Raw genomic sequence first — 13,209 nt, forward strand, 5'->3', positions numbered from 1 at the left:
GCATCCAGCATAGGTACATCATGTGTAGTTATCTATCTGGTGCAGATTATGGCTGACTGGGTTTTAATTCCTGTTCATCTAGGGAAAATGGTGAGGATTTTCTAGTGCTAAAGATGTCGTCTCATTATGAGTACTTGCCGCCACACACTCAACAACGGGACACGTGAACAATGGCCTCTCTGTCTGAATACCAAGTTGTATGGAAGCATTATATAAATCGATATCTATTAACTGGAAACTTGAATCGATGTCGATTTCGCGAATACCTAACACTGAGGGTGGTTGACGCCGGCGGCTTTAATCAGTCGTCTTCAAATGCTGAGCCGCTCAGACCAAAAATATCATCACTTTGCTTCAACAGCGTCGACAGATGCTTTTGACAAGAGAGCCTCGCCATGATTGGCGGCAGTATTCTTTTTGCGGTGTGACATTTCGTTTCTATATCCTTCGGCTTGTCAAGATGTCAATCATCGGCACCGCCACCCCCGAGATGCCGAATCGCCAACGAAGTCGAAGATGCTCCATCTGTCGCCATGGTTTGGATGACTGTATGGCGACTGGGCGACATCTCATCACAAAGAAGACATTACCACCACTCACCTCTCGCTATGAGCTCCCCATCTTGAAGAGTTTCGACCTCGAGAAGTTTGCCGCCGAAATGCCAGATGGGCGACGCCTCACGTTTACGGGAGTGGCCCACTTGTGGCATCCAATTGGAAAGAACGAAGAGACTTTGCCCACCGCGGAGACGTATACGTGGGAGATCTGCCAGCGTACCAACGGTTGTGCGTGCAACGAGACCCCCGGCTTCGATTTGACTCTGGATGGAGGCTTGGGCTGGCCGCCGACCCAGTTGTTGCTGGGCGTTCGGCGGTACCGAGTGAATGATGAATACTTGAGAGGAGACGGAGTCAGGGCTGTGCACATGAGGAACGGGCTCAGTTGGTGGAATTGAGTCAAGTCTACATAGTTGTCAGACGTGGCTACGGAATTTGGCCGAGCTGGCACTCGGTTACAATACCACAACGGGTCGTTGTGACTGGTCAAAAACAGCAAAAGCGGTAGTGATCACCAATATTCGTGTATCTCACCCAGGGTCCACTTGGCTTGCAAGCGGCTTGCTAAAACTTCTCGCTCGCTTACTTGCTGCTTGCAAGCGAACTTGAACTTAGCTTGCGTGAATCTTTGATGCGTCCGGCAGATCTTCCCGTAATTAGTGACGATCAGCGCGGAGAGGATTTGACGGAGGACGATAGTCAGGCGCCGTGAGATGGAGATCATGACTTGTCTCCCGCCTCCAAGCATCCGCATCACATCTCTGTCAATCAGTAGACAGAGCATGGTATCACGGCTCACACTCCCACAACTCCAATTGATCAACCACAACTCGAGCTCAGACTGCTCTCTTTTATCTCTTTATAGACAATACGATACAAGTCCTAGCTGAGGTTTTGCCTGTGACAACGACTGACAAGGCTGAGAGACTAGGCGCATGGCATCTTACTCAGCGGCTGACGAGGCTGAGAGCCCAAATGCATAGCATCTTACTCAGCGGCTTGCCCACTTACGATGGCTGGCAGGCTTGGCTTAGCTTAGCTTGATCAGATTTGAGGAGAGTTTCCGCCTTCTTAATTAGGTAATTGCAATACCTTGGTAATTATGTTGCTATCTTCCTTCATCGCTTCTCCTGGCCTAAAGGTAGAAACGAAACAAACAGAGAGAAAGAACAGCGCGAGCAAAAATCTCGTAAAGGGCCGCTACCTAGGTAAGCAGAGTATTGTGTATGTACGCGAAATTCGTAGCCAAATGCGAGTTGCTGTGCCGTTTCCGCCTTTTCGCCACAAACTCTGCTTCCGCCGTAGCAGATTTAGGCGGCTTGACTTCGCTGGAACGCCAGTCTTACCTGCTACAGGATGAGGAAGTGATCTCCAACATCACGATACCAAAATGGGCACCGTTGACCAAAGTGGTCAGCGTGGAGTCGCACAGGTCGCAATGCAATTGTGGGGAATCGATGCATTTTCCTCTTCCGCATCCAGAGACATGCCTAGGCAGCCAACGAGCCAGTCAACAATATGAAAAGGCGGAAGAACAGCAGCTCTTAGGGTACTCGATCGAGTATAAAGTCAACGTGGTTTCCAGTCAGACTCTCCTGTAGACATAGGACTCTTCATCACCACCAGCCTTCTGACACTTGAGCAAGCGAAGACTCAGTCTTACTCGGCAACATACAAAACTACGCTTTCGATCCACTGCCTACACGATGCGTTTCACTTCCATCATCACCTCTGTCCTCCTTGGACTCGCCGCAGCAGACGAGAACTATGATGTCGGGGTAAGTATTATGGTCTATTAGACCTCTACTCACCACCTCCGCAGATGCGGCACCTAGAACGCTCACTAACATTTTGGCGGTAGGTTTGCAATGGGGAGTCGTGTAATGTGAATTTAGTCAACACTCCATGTACCGTGGGATCCGTAAGTTCCCAACCTCCAGTTGTGCTCTCCTCGAAGTCTTGTAACTGACAACTCTGCTTCGTAAGTGTGTCGGAGCAGGCGGTGGCGACGGTGCTAAGTGCCATGTAATGAAGGGATGGGGTCCCGCGTACTGCCCAGTGAACTGCGACAGGTATTATTGTCCTTGAATGCTGTCAACCTCGATCTATCATTGGGTTTGTTTGTGGCGAAAGGGCTTTACAAAAGACAAATTCGATGCGCATCAAGGAACAGACGCGAAAGGGCGGACGAGTCAAATAGAAACGATTCTGTGGCGATTTGGCATGTTTTCTGATGACGGAAGTGACCAGCTGTCGTACATTCGAGAAGAAGCGGAGGTTCGGAATTGGCTTCTTGGAGCGGATACTTGGTAGACTGTCTTGTGCATTATTGAAAACAAAAACACCCACAAGTTTGGCTATATCTATAATACCGCTACGGAGGCTACTAGCCTTCGTAGACCTTTCCCCGTCCAATTACAATGCAAATGGAATAAATCAAAAGAGATATCTGTAGAGAAGGTTCATTACAAATCAGAATGAGCTTTAACATCAAACTAGTATATTATTTGTAATAGAGGTGGTTAATCACCAAAGCAGCAGTATAGATCGTGTCAAAAGCGTTGCACCTAGAACCATGAGTGGAGGTCACACGTGTCGGTGACAATTGGATACAGTCTATGGTGTAGCAATTTCCCTTGGACCGAATGACGGTTGCACCAGCTTTCAAGAGAACCAAGACCAGAATGCTTCTCTTCCAGATATCACCAGAACAGATGCAAGTAGAGGGAATAGGTGAATGATTCAGTCTTGCACTGATATTCAGGTGGTCTAGCTGACCAAGGAAGCACATTATGCCGTCAGTGCAAGTTATATAACACGCACTATACGATGAATGTGTAAGCGAGCTCGCGGGATGAGATCCGGACACAACCGTTGAAACAGCGATCATTGACGGCCAGATTGAGAACATGTTTGTTGGTGGAAATGAGCACCGCGGCACAGGATGAAACAGAAGATGTCAGGGCGGCATATCAGTTTATGCTTATGGCAACAAACGATACACAAATTTTCAGTACTTAAGATGAAGGTTAGTCTCGATGAGTAGTGGAATGAGACACATTTCCTCCTCAATTTGGGGTTTAATTGAGGTCAGAATCACATTTGACAGATTCGTGTTCCAGCCAAAATGTCGTGTAAGTTCTTGCACACACGTCGTCCGTTCAAGGAACCCCCCGATCCGTGTGCTCGGTGCCCCTGTGCTTGGGGACACGTTGACGAGGATCGAAGTCCTAACCCTTGTCAATAGTCCTCAACTCCACCAGTACAATAGAGCCGCACTCCCAACTGCCAGATGGTGTCAATAGGGAGCAGAGCGTCGGGATGCTGCAGGACAATGATTTTTTCCTTTCCTGCGATCCGCACCTGAGCAAGTACGAGGCAAAGGGCGAGATATCCGAGCCAAAGATCCCAGATAGTGTGACCGCACAGGGGCCTACGTTGTCTTATGAAGTAACAGATGAGCTTGAAAACATACCCAAGGGTATTTGGGGCTCGACTGTGGTCTCCACATATGAGTTTACGAACATCGAACACGGTGTGTTCTCGCGTGTCAAAAGTCCGCTGGGAGTTGTGATTGATACTCGTTGGGAGATCAAGGAGAACGACGGTGGAAAATTGGACTTGGTTCAAGCCGCTGAGATCAGTTGCTCAACGGTGCTGATGTCGCTTGTCAAAGGTCGCTGCGAGGCTGGATGTCAGTGTCACCCGTCCTTCAATCCGTGTCCACCAACTCCTGGAACACGGATGTCCCCGGGTAATTATTTCTAGAACAGTACTGATATCTCAGCAGGGGGCAAAATTCACGCCAAGATGTTGGAACGGCTTCAGAACGGAGCAAACGGCGGTGCGGCTTGATATTTGTTGTCGGGTGCGATTTGATTGTGACGGCAAATAACGGGCAAGGCTATAAACTAGATTCAGAATTTTTGCGTGCGACATAAACACACTCATCACCCATTGATCATGTTGACGGCCTCGATCTCACCCCGAGGATATCCTGTATGAGGTTATGCTATGAGGTTATGTGTCCTTGCAATTCGATTTTGGCCACTTTCCCAAAGGCTTTAGCGCTGTGAAATCTGTTAATTCTTCGGATGTTCTAGGATTGGAATCTGGCTGCCCTTTTGCGGTGACAAATTCGTTGGCATCTGTTATCTAATAGACTAACAATGAATGCTAGAAGATTCTGTTTTGAATTCTGACCTTTTCATAAGAAACCAGCTTTGGCTTTCATGTAGCGGTCACAACGCTGTCTCAGAGTAGATAAATCGGGGTCTTTGCAGGCCGTGTATACATCCTGCAAATAGATCCAGTGCATCGGCGATATTCGCTTTTATGGACTTCCTGCTCCTGAAAAAGTGCTTGTGAAGAGCACGCATGATTTCTTGCTGTTTTTCCAACATTGAATAATCAGGCGTTAATATAAAGAAAACGACAATTTCAGTTGAGACAGGTGGTATGAGTTTAATTGGCTGATTCAGATATCCGCATCTCTGCTTTAGTCGATGTTAGACGAACGGTTGCTGACCATTTTTGGAACACACAGAATGCCACGCATTCGTGACAAGTACTGTCAATTTGCTCAAGGACCTGTGGATTTATGCTCCACCTAGTTAGAAAACTCTACAACCTTGGCCTTCATGTTGACAATGTCCGCTGAAGTGATGACCTCCGTTGATCTTGACCAACCCTCGGCGAAGGGAAGACGAGACTCGCGGAAGAAGATGTCAACCCAGTCCACCCTCGCGTTTCCCTCTACCTTGTCTCCGATGACTGCAACAAATAATGCGGTCTCACCGAGACCTGCAGCCTCTCCGCCCGAGGTCAGGTTGTACTCGGGGTTCTCCACCTCGTCCTTCGCGATCCTCGCGAGCCTGCCCTTAGCCGCAGCCTCAATTGAGATTGTAGTCGCGTTGGTGTCTCTCCAGACGGCAGAAGTTCCAGCCCACACTTCGGGGTCAAAGTCCAAAGCATTCCCGAAGTAGGCATCTTTCCGGCTCAGACTAGCATCGTGCTCAATGAGGTTGTGTTTCAGCAAGTCGTGCAGGTTCAGTGTGTCGTTGCGGCCAGTGGTCGAGGCAGTTACGCCGACCTCGAAGGGCCCGACGGAGAAGGCGGGCTCTAGGTTGATAGCGGCCTCGAAGCCATTCTGCAAGTCCGCGAGCGATATGTTTCGGCCGTCGCGGGCTACGTAGCCGTGGTTTGCCAGAGTATTCAGCATAGGGCAAGGCGAACGACCTAGAATATTTGTTAGTTGAGTCGCGCGGTGTTGAACAATGTAACGACTCACTATCGTTGGCACTTGGCGCTCGAAACTCATTTCTGTCGGAAACGGCCCTTGGTTGTGGATAAGCAGACACCGCCAAGGCCAGAATATTGAGGGACAGGAGTGAGGAACGCATTTTGTCCCTGAATTTGATTCGTTAACAAGGAGCAGGCTGAAAATCAAGAGGATTTGGCTAGCGAATGGAAACTCAAACAAATTCGACTTTGACCTGGACTGATTCATCCTTTATATTCCATAAGTTCAAAGTCTGATCGGACATCGGATGCGCCCCTGACCACTTCCGTGCTTCTCTATGTGGTTTAGATAGTACCATTGACGTAGAGTCGTACTTGTTCTGTCATCAATAGGTACTCCGGAATGTTGGGTCCACGGTCCCACAGATCTCCTTGCGCCAAAAACAATATTTACCTATTGAATCCTTGAGTTAATCTGGGCTCACCCGAAATTTGTGGTTCCATGACACAAAGAGCCAGTCAAATTTGAGCTATTGTAATGAGATCGACACAGACCACTTGGACAAAGTCATTATTCAGCGTCTTTCCAGTCCTGATCATTTGCTGTCTCCACACTAGGGGCTTCGTCTCTGCCCCCTTGGCCATCTGTTTCTTCTTGAGCCTCGACAAAATCCATATTTGCCGGTTTCATGTATACCCTCACGAGGGCTAGCTCTCAAATGCTGTACTCCCCAAAACTCCACAATGATGACCTTGAGCTTTGTGGGTATGAGATCGGAACACGAAACTTTCCGCCGGTGCAATAGACTACCCGGTCGAGATCGAGGTTGAGATTGAAGCGAAATCAACACAATATAGGCTGATTCTGTAACCTCTGTGTAAGTGAAAGACATCCTATACAGATCATTACCCAGCGGATGTATTTGAAACATAATATGTGCTTACTTTCAACGAGGCTATTTTTGACTCACCGTTCTAGATACTCCCAATTTACTTACAAGTATTTCAACGTCTTTCAGCTTTCCAAACTTAATATAAAGTAGGTTACGGGCTAGCTTGTTTGCAGTCAAGCCCATGCTGTTTTCTTACACATGTGCTTTCCGAGTTAGTTTCTATACAGCGACAGGCACTTTAGAAGGGTAAGCGTTTACGTTTTAAGATAGCTTTACTGATAAACAAGTTACCGACTTTTCAGAAAGATTACTGGGCTCGTTGTGACATTGAGGTTTCATTTTGGTATGTGGCTGGCATTTAAACTACAGCTGCATCACAGTGTTCAGTCTCAACATCTGTAGCTGGGTACATAATCAGGGTCTTGCTCCTTTACGGGCATTTTTCCTGGAAGAGAAGGTGTCTGATTATGTGATGTCCTCGTATGTGCCGAGTGGTGTTGGAGGTGCCCTATCGATGGGAGAAGTATGTGAGTACAGTGCCTCAAAACAAGTGAGGGGGCCTCGAAAAGACAAGCGATGCCCTCTAACGTGGTCTTTGGTACTGTAATAAGTATAAGATCGGTATTTACGGATGCACTGAATCTTTTCAAAAAGCGGGACGCCATGTGTTGGATTAAGCATGATTGTGAGTATCTTTCATAGTATCCCGGGAACAAAGCCTCGAAATATAAGAATGACACTGAGCAACTCAGTTGCGCGGTGCTTGCAGAAGTTAGAGGCTGGGATGCATCTGTCGGGTTTACTAGATAGTCCAAGGAAATGAGGGTGGTGAGCTCAATGCTACCTCCTCCGGCGCGTGTGTCCGTGATGACCTCCACCGGGACAGGCCTAGTGTTTTTGCTTGGGGGGAGTGGCCCGAGCGTCTCGCGTATCTCCTAGCGTGGGCTCTGGCTCTCGGATCCGGGCCCAGAGCCAGCGTGGGCGCGGAGCTGTCACCCACCTGGCCTGCCTGCGCAGGGCTGAGACTGCAACATCACTGAACTACCCCTGATGATCCGTCCTCCATCCACAGTCAGCTCCACACCTTCGATTGCATCAAGCCGCCATCGATTAACGAGTATAGGATACCCGCTTGCTGAGGCCAAACACTAATAATCCATGTCTTGAGACTTTGGGACGGGTGGCCGTGAGGAGCACACGTTGGTTGCAGTCCGAAATCTCGGGGCCGGGAGCCTCGAACACAGGCCAACTGATGAAACATCTCGCTCGGGACCTCAACAAAAAAACACAGAAAGACATCTGTGGCTGCAGACCTGTCAACTGTGGAATACATCACAGTTAGTCTTGATCCTGTAAGCGTAACACACTCCTTATCCATTACACAATACCCTATCTCGTTTGCTCACCGAGCATATACTGTGTGTTGTCATCGCAAAGATCAAGCAAAGCCCTCGTTACTCGCGGATTCTCCGAACGTCGTCATCGTGTCTCTTGTCAATGCTTGTCTCTCATCTCGTGTGCTTCATTCCAGAACGCTGACAGAACCTCCAAGTCAATCAGCTCTACTGATATGGTCGCAATCGCTGGAAATCTGAGACTTCACGTCCTCCCTAGCCCTGGCAGACTGTGCCACTCGGGAAAGCCACAGCGCTTCGAGATCTCTTCTTGTCTATATCCCTGTTCTTCCTCCCTTGAACCACCCTTCTCAGTTGCACTGAACCCTCTTCATACTTTCAATCCTGCCCCTACCCCCAAGTAAAGCTTGCGCAGAGTCTCCACAACCGGGTCTGGGCGGGCTTTATACCACCAAATTCTCCACTATGGCGCACCTTTCTACCTATGGCGCCGACTTCTCGGTGACCAAGAAAAAGGCCCTCGAGGATGCGAAGAAAATGCAGGTGGTTGTCGAAGATGAATGCCACAAGGCCGAACAAGAGGTGCCTCCGTATCGACTCAAAGAGCTGATCGGCAAAGGGAGCTTCGGCCGTGTCTACAAGGCTTCAGATCTGAAAACCAGTCAGTTGGTTGCCGTGAAGATCATTGACATCGAAGAGTCTGATACTCTGAATCCGAAGCTGGCAGACACATACTCAGAATTCCTGAAGGAGATCAATGCGCTTAAGCTACTCAGCGAGGGTGGGGCAAAGAACATCAACCACGTCCTGGACGCGCTACCAGTTGGACAGTCCATGTGGATGGTCACCGAATATTGTGCCGGCGGAAGTGTGGCCACTCTGATGAAACCGACAGCACCCGGCGGACTCCAAGAAAAATGGATAATACCCATCCTCAGGGAGGTTGCTGAGGCCGTCTCGTGGGTCCACAAAGCCGGAATCATCCACAGAGACATAAAATGTGCCAACGTACTTATCACCGAAGGAGGCGGCGTCCAGCTCTGTGATTTCGGAGTTTCTGGCGTCATCGAAACAAAGTTCGACAAACGGTCCACCTTTATAGGAACACCCCATTGGATGGCACCAGAGTTGTTCGACCCTTCGGCCTCGTATGGTGTCGAGGTGGACATCTGGGCTTTTGGGTCCATGGTCTTCGAGATAGCATCGGGCCTCCCTCCGAACGTCATGGCAGGCATCGATATCACCCAGCTGGGCGGCTATCTCAAGCAGAATACCCCAAGGCTCGAGGGAAACAAGTATTCGGAAAAGTTGAAGGATTTGGTCTCATTCTGCCTGGTGGAAGATCCGGCGCACAGGCCTACCATCAACGACGTGCAGCGGCATCCTTATCTCCACAATACCAGTACAACACACCCTACATCCTCCTTAGCTATGCTGGTCAGGGCCTTTCGAGTCTGGGAGTCTCAGGGCGGGAGTCGAAAATCCTTGTTTGCCTTTGGCGGCGCCCAAGGGCCGTCCGGGCCAGACCTGTCATCTACAGCCATGTCGAATGACGAATGGAACTTCAGCACAACACTTGCGTTCGACCAGCGCATAATGAATAGCACGGATGCTCAAGCTGTCTACGACGTCTATGGGTCCAACGTAGACCTTATAGACCCCGCTGAGCTCACTCCTCAGCCGTACAGGCCGAAAAGGCGACGGCCGCCACCGAATCTTCCCGTGATGAGAGCACCGCTAGAAAAGATATTCGACCCCAACACCATTTCAAGCTACAATGAGAACGCTCGAGCGTATTATGGGAAGCCGCCCTCGCCGCCTGCGGCAGACTTCACTTCAGATCTTCCGTTACGAGACAGCTCACATAACGCGACCCTAAGAGAATCATTGATTGATCTCGACGCTTCGCTCCACGGCAGCGATCTCTCAAGATTCGTCGATATGAACACTGTTAGGGCCGGTCGACGATCTAACGAATACGATTTCGGGGAAGACTATACCAGAGCCCCAAATAGCGACCCGGAAACAGTCCTGGCCGCAACCAACAGGAAGACACAAGACTGGAAATTTCCTGCCATGGTACCTCCAGCTTCCGCGAGTGCAGAGATGTCTCATTTTCCCTTCAACGAGGATCGCAACAGCAACCCTCCTGACTCTGCTAGTGATTGGATGTTTCCCGCACCTAGTGATCGCCAACCGGTTTCGGCGAGTGAGTGGAAGTTTCCAGAGCCTGGCGGTCGCCCTCCACTGCTTCACCACCCCACAGAGCCACTGGGCTCTTCTCCAGGCTACAACGATGGCCTCTTGGTCCCCCGAGCGGCTTCACAAATGGACAACCGTGCATCGGTCAGCAGTTTGATTGACCTGGATGAGAGTCTTCCGGATCCCATCGCACCGGGGGACATAGTCCGTCCATCAACTGCTAACTCAGACGTCGGATCCGAGATTGGCGGGGCTTTCGATCTAGAGAGGCATACTTCATACTATCCATTGCCGTCCACGAACCGTGAGCCGTCAATTTACATCTCGGATGAATCAGACTTGGGCGGGTTGGCGGGCCACCGGCAGACCAGAAGCATCAACATGATGGGCGGCATTCCCGAAGTGGACGAACGGCAACGCAGGAATACGGGCGCCTTCATTGACGACGCACATCTTTATTCCGGGGACGAGTACAATGGAAGTGAGGACTATATGATGACAGGGTCCTCCACGGCGACCCGCTCTCAGACCAGCTACCAGCACGGTCGTGGCCCCAGCGGGGACTCGGACTACACCATGACGGGTTCAACAGTGAGGACTCCGTCAATGTCGTCCATGAACTCGGCATATCAAAGAGACGGCATGGCAAGTGCTAGTGACGGTAGTCTACTGCCACCGTTACCGGCACCGCCTTCGGAACGGGTAATGATGGGGGAGGGAGGGGAGCTAATGAGGGATGAATTCTTGAAGCTGCTCGAGGGCATGACAAGCCACCTCAGCTTTACAGGAGAGTTTGTTGGGAACCTGCCGGTCAGGAAGTCCGGTCGGGGGCAGGAAAACCAAAACGGACAGTGATAATCTCGCTGGGACAAGGGCGATGTATGATTATTTGGGTGCGATGTATACGACCATGCATGTTGGGACTGGATTTATGCGATTGACTCGGATTCGGATTACGGAAAGCAGTGCATGCATGGTTACCTCAGCCTTAGGGTGGCAGCAATACTTCAGGAGGGATGGGAAGGAATACCGGGATCTATCATTAGAAGTACACAGCGGACATACGAGGAGGGCAGCGATGGGTGCGGTATGTGGGCTGTGGGATCAATCAGCGCTGCCATTTTGGGCCGGTTCAATGTTGGAAATACATGCTATTATGTGGGACGACTGTGCTGTCTAGGATAATTGGGAATTTTTGAGCGATCAAATTGAATTGAATCTGTCACAAAATTTTTGAAAAGATGACCGCTGTGGTGATTGCGTTTGTGCTTCTGATGGCGGTGTTGGCCGACTGGTAGCCTTGCCACTTAGCTTCGCACCTCAAAAATTGAAGATCTCCAATGACTCAACTGAAAACTCATCCGGGATATCAGACAGAGTCCGTCATCTTGCGCCAGCCACATTAACTTGCCATCATATTGCCCTATTTCATCAATATTACTGTTGGTTTGATGGTCGGTTCACACATAATACGAATTCCTTCACCAGGCCGACTCTGGGCAGCATCTTGTGTAGCAATACGGTCGTTTTCGCGGCCGGCCTCATCAGCCTTACCCTCGCTATCTCACTCAGAAGCGAGAACTTTCACCACCAGCGCCATAAAATTCGCAACCATGAAGACAAGGATATTGAGAGTTCCACAGGGCAAGGACCCAGGGTGTTTCACATCGTCAGACAGTCTCGACACCTGGGAAGTCTCAACGGACCCGTCTGTGCAGGACACCATCGAGCCCCTGCGCGAAGCAGCCGCCCTCCTCCAGCAGAGCGACATCCCCGTCGCCTTCCCCACAGAAACAGTCTACGGCCTCGGCGCAGATGCGACACGCAGCGGGGCCGTCAAGGGCATCTATGCAGCCAAGGGCCGGCCCTCAGACAACCCGCTCATCGTGCATGTGTGCGACCTAGACATGCTCCGCGGCCTGCTACGACCCACCCACGCCGCAACAAACGGCACAAACGGCGCGGCGACGAGCAATGGCCACCTAATCGAGGGGGAGGACCAGGACCAGGACCAGGAGCAGGACCCCATCCCGCCCATCTACAGGGCGCTCCTGCGCCGGTTCTGGCCGGGCCCGCTGACGGTCCTGCTGCCGAACCCGGCGGGGTCCGCGCTCGCGCCCGAGGTGACGGCGGGGCTCGCGACGTTCGGGGCGCGCATGCCGGCGTCGGCGCTGGCGCGCACGCTGATCCGGCTGGCGGGCGCGCCGCTCGCGGCCCCCTCGGCCAACGCCAGCACCAGGCCCAGCCCCACGGCGGCGCGGCACGTGCGGGACGACCTGGACGGGCGGGTGGAGCTGGTGCTGGACGGCGGGGCGTGCGGCGTCGGCGTCGAGAGCACCGTCGTCGACGGGCTGTGCTCGCCGCCCGTGGTGCTGCGGCCCGGCGGCGTCAGCGTGGAGGAGCTGAGGGCCGTGGAGGGCTGGGAGGGTGTCGTCAAGGGGTACAAGGATGCTAGTGAGGTTGGTGAGGCGGGCGTTGGCCCCCGCGCGCCGGGGATGAAGTACAAGCATTACAGCCCCCGGGCGAGAGTGGTTCTGTTCGAGGCCCGGACGGGCGCGAGGGGCGAGGACGTCCTGCGAGAACTGAAGAGGGTCGAGGGGCCTAGGGATGTGGTTGGTGTTGTCCGCACGCATCGGTGGGAGAGGCTGCCAGGGCATGAGGTCGGGACAGAAGAAGGGGAGGCAGACGGGGAGGCGGATCTGAGCTACGAGATACATACGTCTGTCATAGACGGGTCAAGGGTGCTTGATATCAGTCTCGGTCTGGACAGCAGGTCAGTGGCACAGGGCCTGTTCTCGGCGCTGAGGGAATTGGATAGAAAAGGAGCGGACGTCATATTCATCGAAGGCGTTGAGGATAGAGACGACATCGCGGCAGCCGTCATGAACCGCCTGCGCAAGGCGGCTTCGGAGATTAGAGCATAGACGGCCACCCCATAGATACGTGCAACATAGACCTTTG

General features: G+C 51.6%; 5 protein-coding genes across 5 annotated transcripts; 4 read left to right on the top strand and 1 right to left on the bottom strand.

Annotated features, from left to right (window-relative positions):
- Window positions 1–460: 460 nt before the first annotated feature.
- J7T55_002138 (transposase) lies at window positions 461–955 on the top strand (the record flags this gene model as incomplete). Its single annotated transcript, XM_053133519.1, has 1 exon — window positions 461–955. The coding sequence occupies one exon, from the start codon at window positions 461–463 to the stop codon at window positions 953–955; it is 495 nt and encodes a 164-aa protein (XP_052988697.1).
- A 2,729-nt stretch (window positions 956–3,684) lies between these two features.
- On the top strand, window positions 3,685–4,412 carry J7T55_002139 (uncharacterized protein; the record flags this gene model as incomplete). Its single annotated transcript, XM_053133520.1, has 3 exons — window positions 3,685–3,691; window positions 3,805–4,251; window positions 4,348–4,412. 3 exons carry the CDS (start codon window positions 3,685–3,687, stop codon window positions 4,410–4,412), a joined length of 519 nt encoding a protein of 172 aa, XP_052988698.1.
- Window positions 4,413–5,166: 754 nt separating this feature from the next.
- Window positions 5,167–5,959, bottom strand: J7T55_002140 (uncharacterized protein; the record flags this gene model as incomplete). Its single annotated transcript, XM_053133521.1, has 2 exons — window positions 5,167–5,795; window positions 5,848–5,959. The coding sequence occupies 2 exons, from the start codon at window positions 5,957–5,959 to the stop codon at window positions 5,167–5,169; spliced, it is 741 nt and encodes a 246-aa protein (XP_052988699.1).
- A 2,552-nt stretch (window positions 5,960–8,511) lies between these two features.
- On the top strand, window positions 8,512–11,103 carry J7T55_002141 (uncharacterized protein; the record flags this gene model as incomplete). Its single annotated transcript, XM_053133522.1, has 1 exon — window positions 8,512–11,103. The coding sequence occupies one exon, from the start codon at window positions 8,512–8,514 to the stop codon at window positions 11,101–11,103; it is 2,592 nt and encodes an 863-aa protein (XP_052988700.1).
- A 758-nt stretch (window positions 11,104–11,861) lies between these two features.
- J7T55_002142 (uncharacterized protein) lies at window positions 11,862–13,172 on the top strand (the record flags this gene model as incomplete). The annotated part of the gene is made up of 1 exon (XM_053133523.1): window positions 11,862–13,172. One exon carries the CDS (start codon window positions 11,862–11,864, stop codon window positions 13,170–13,172), a length of 1,311 nt encoding a protein of 436 aa, XP_052988701.1.
- Window positions 13,173–13,209: the final 37 nt, after the last annotated feature.

The sequence above is a fragment of the Diaporthe amygdali genome (genome assembly GCF_026229845.1).
Source record: "Diaporthe amygdali strain CAA958 chromosome Unknown NODE_37_length_474048_cov_65_229390, whole genome shotgun sequence".
Taxonomy (NCBI): domain Eukaryota; kingdom Fungi; phylum Ascomycota; class Sordariomycetes; order Diaporthales; family Diaporthaceae; genus Diaporthe; species Diaporthe amygdali.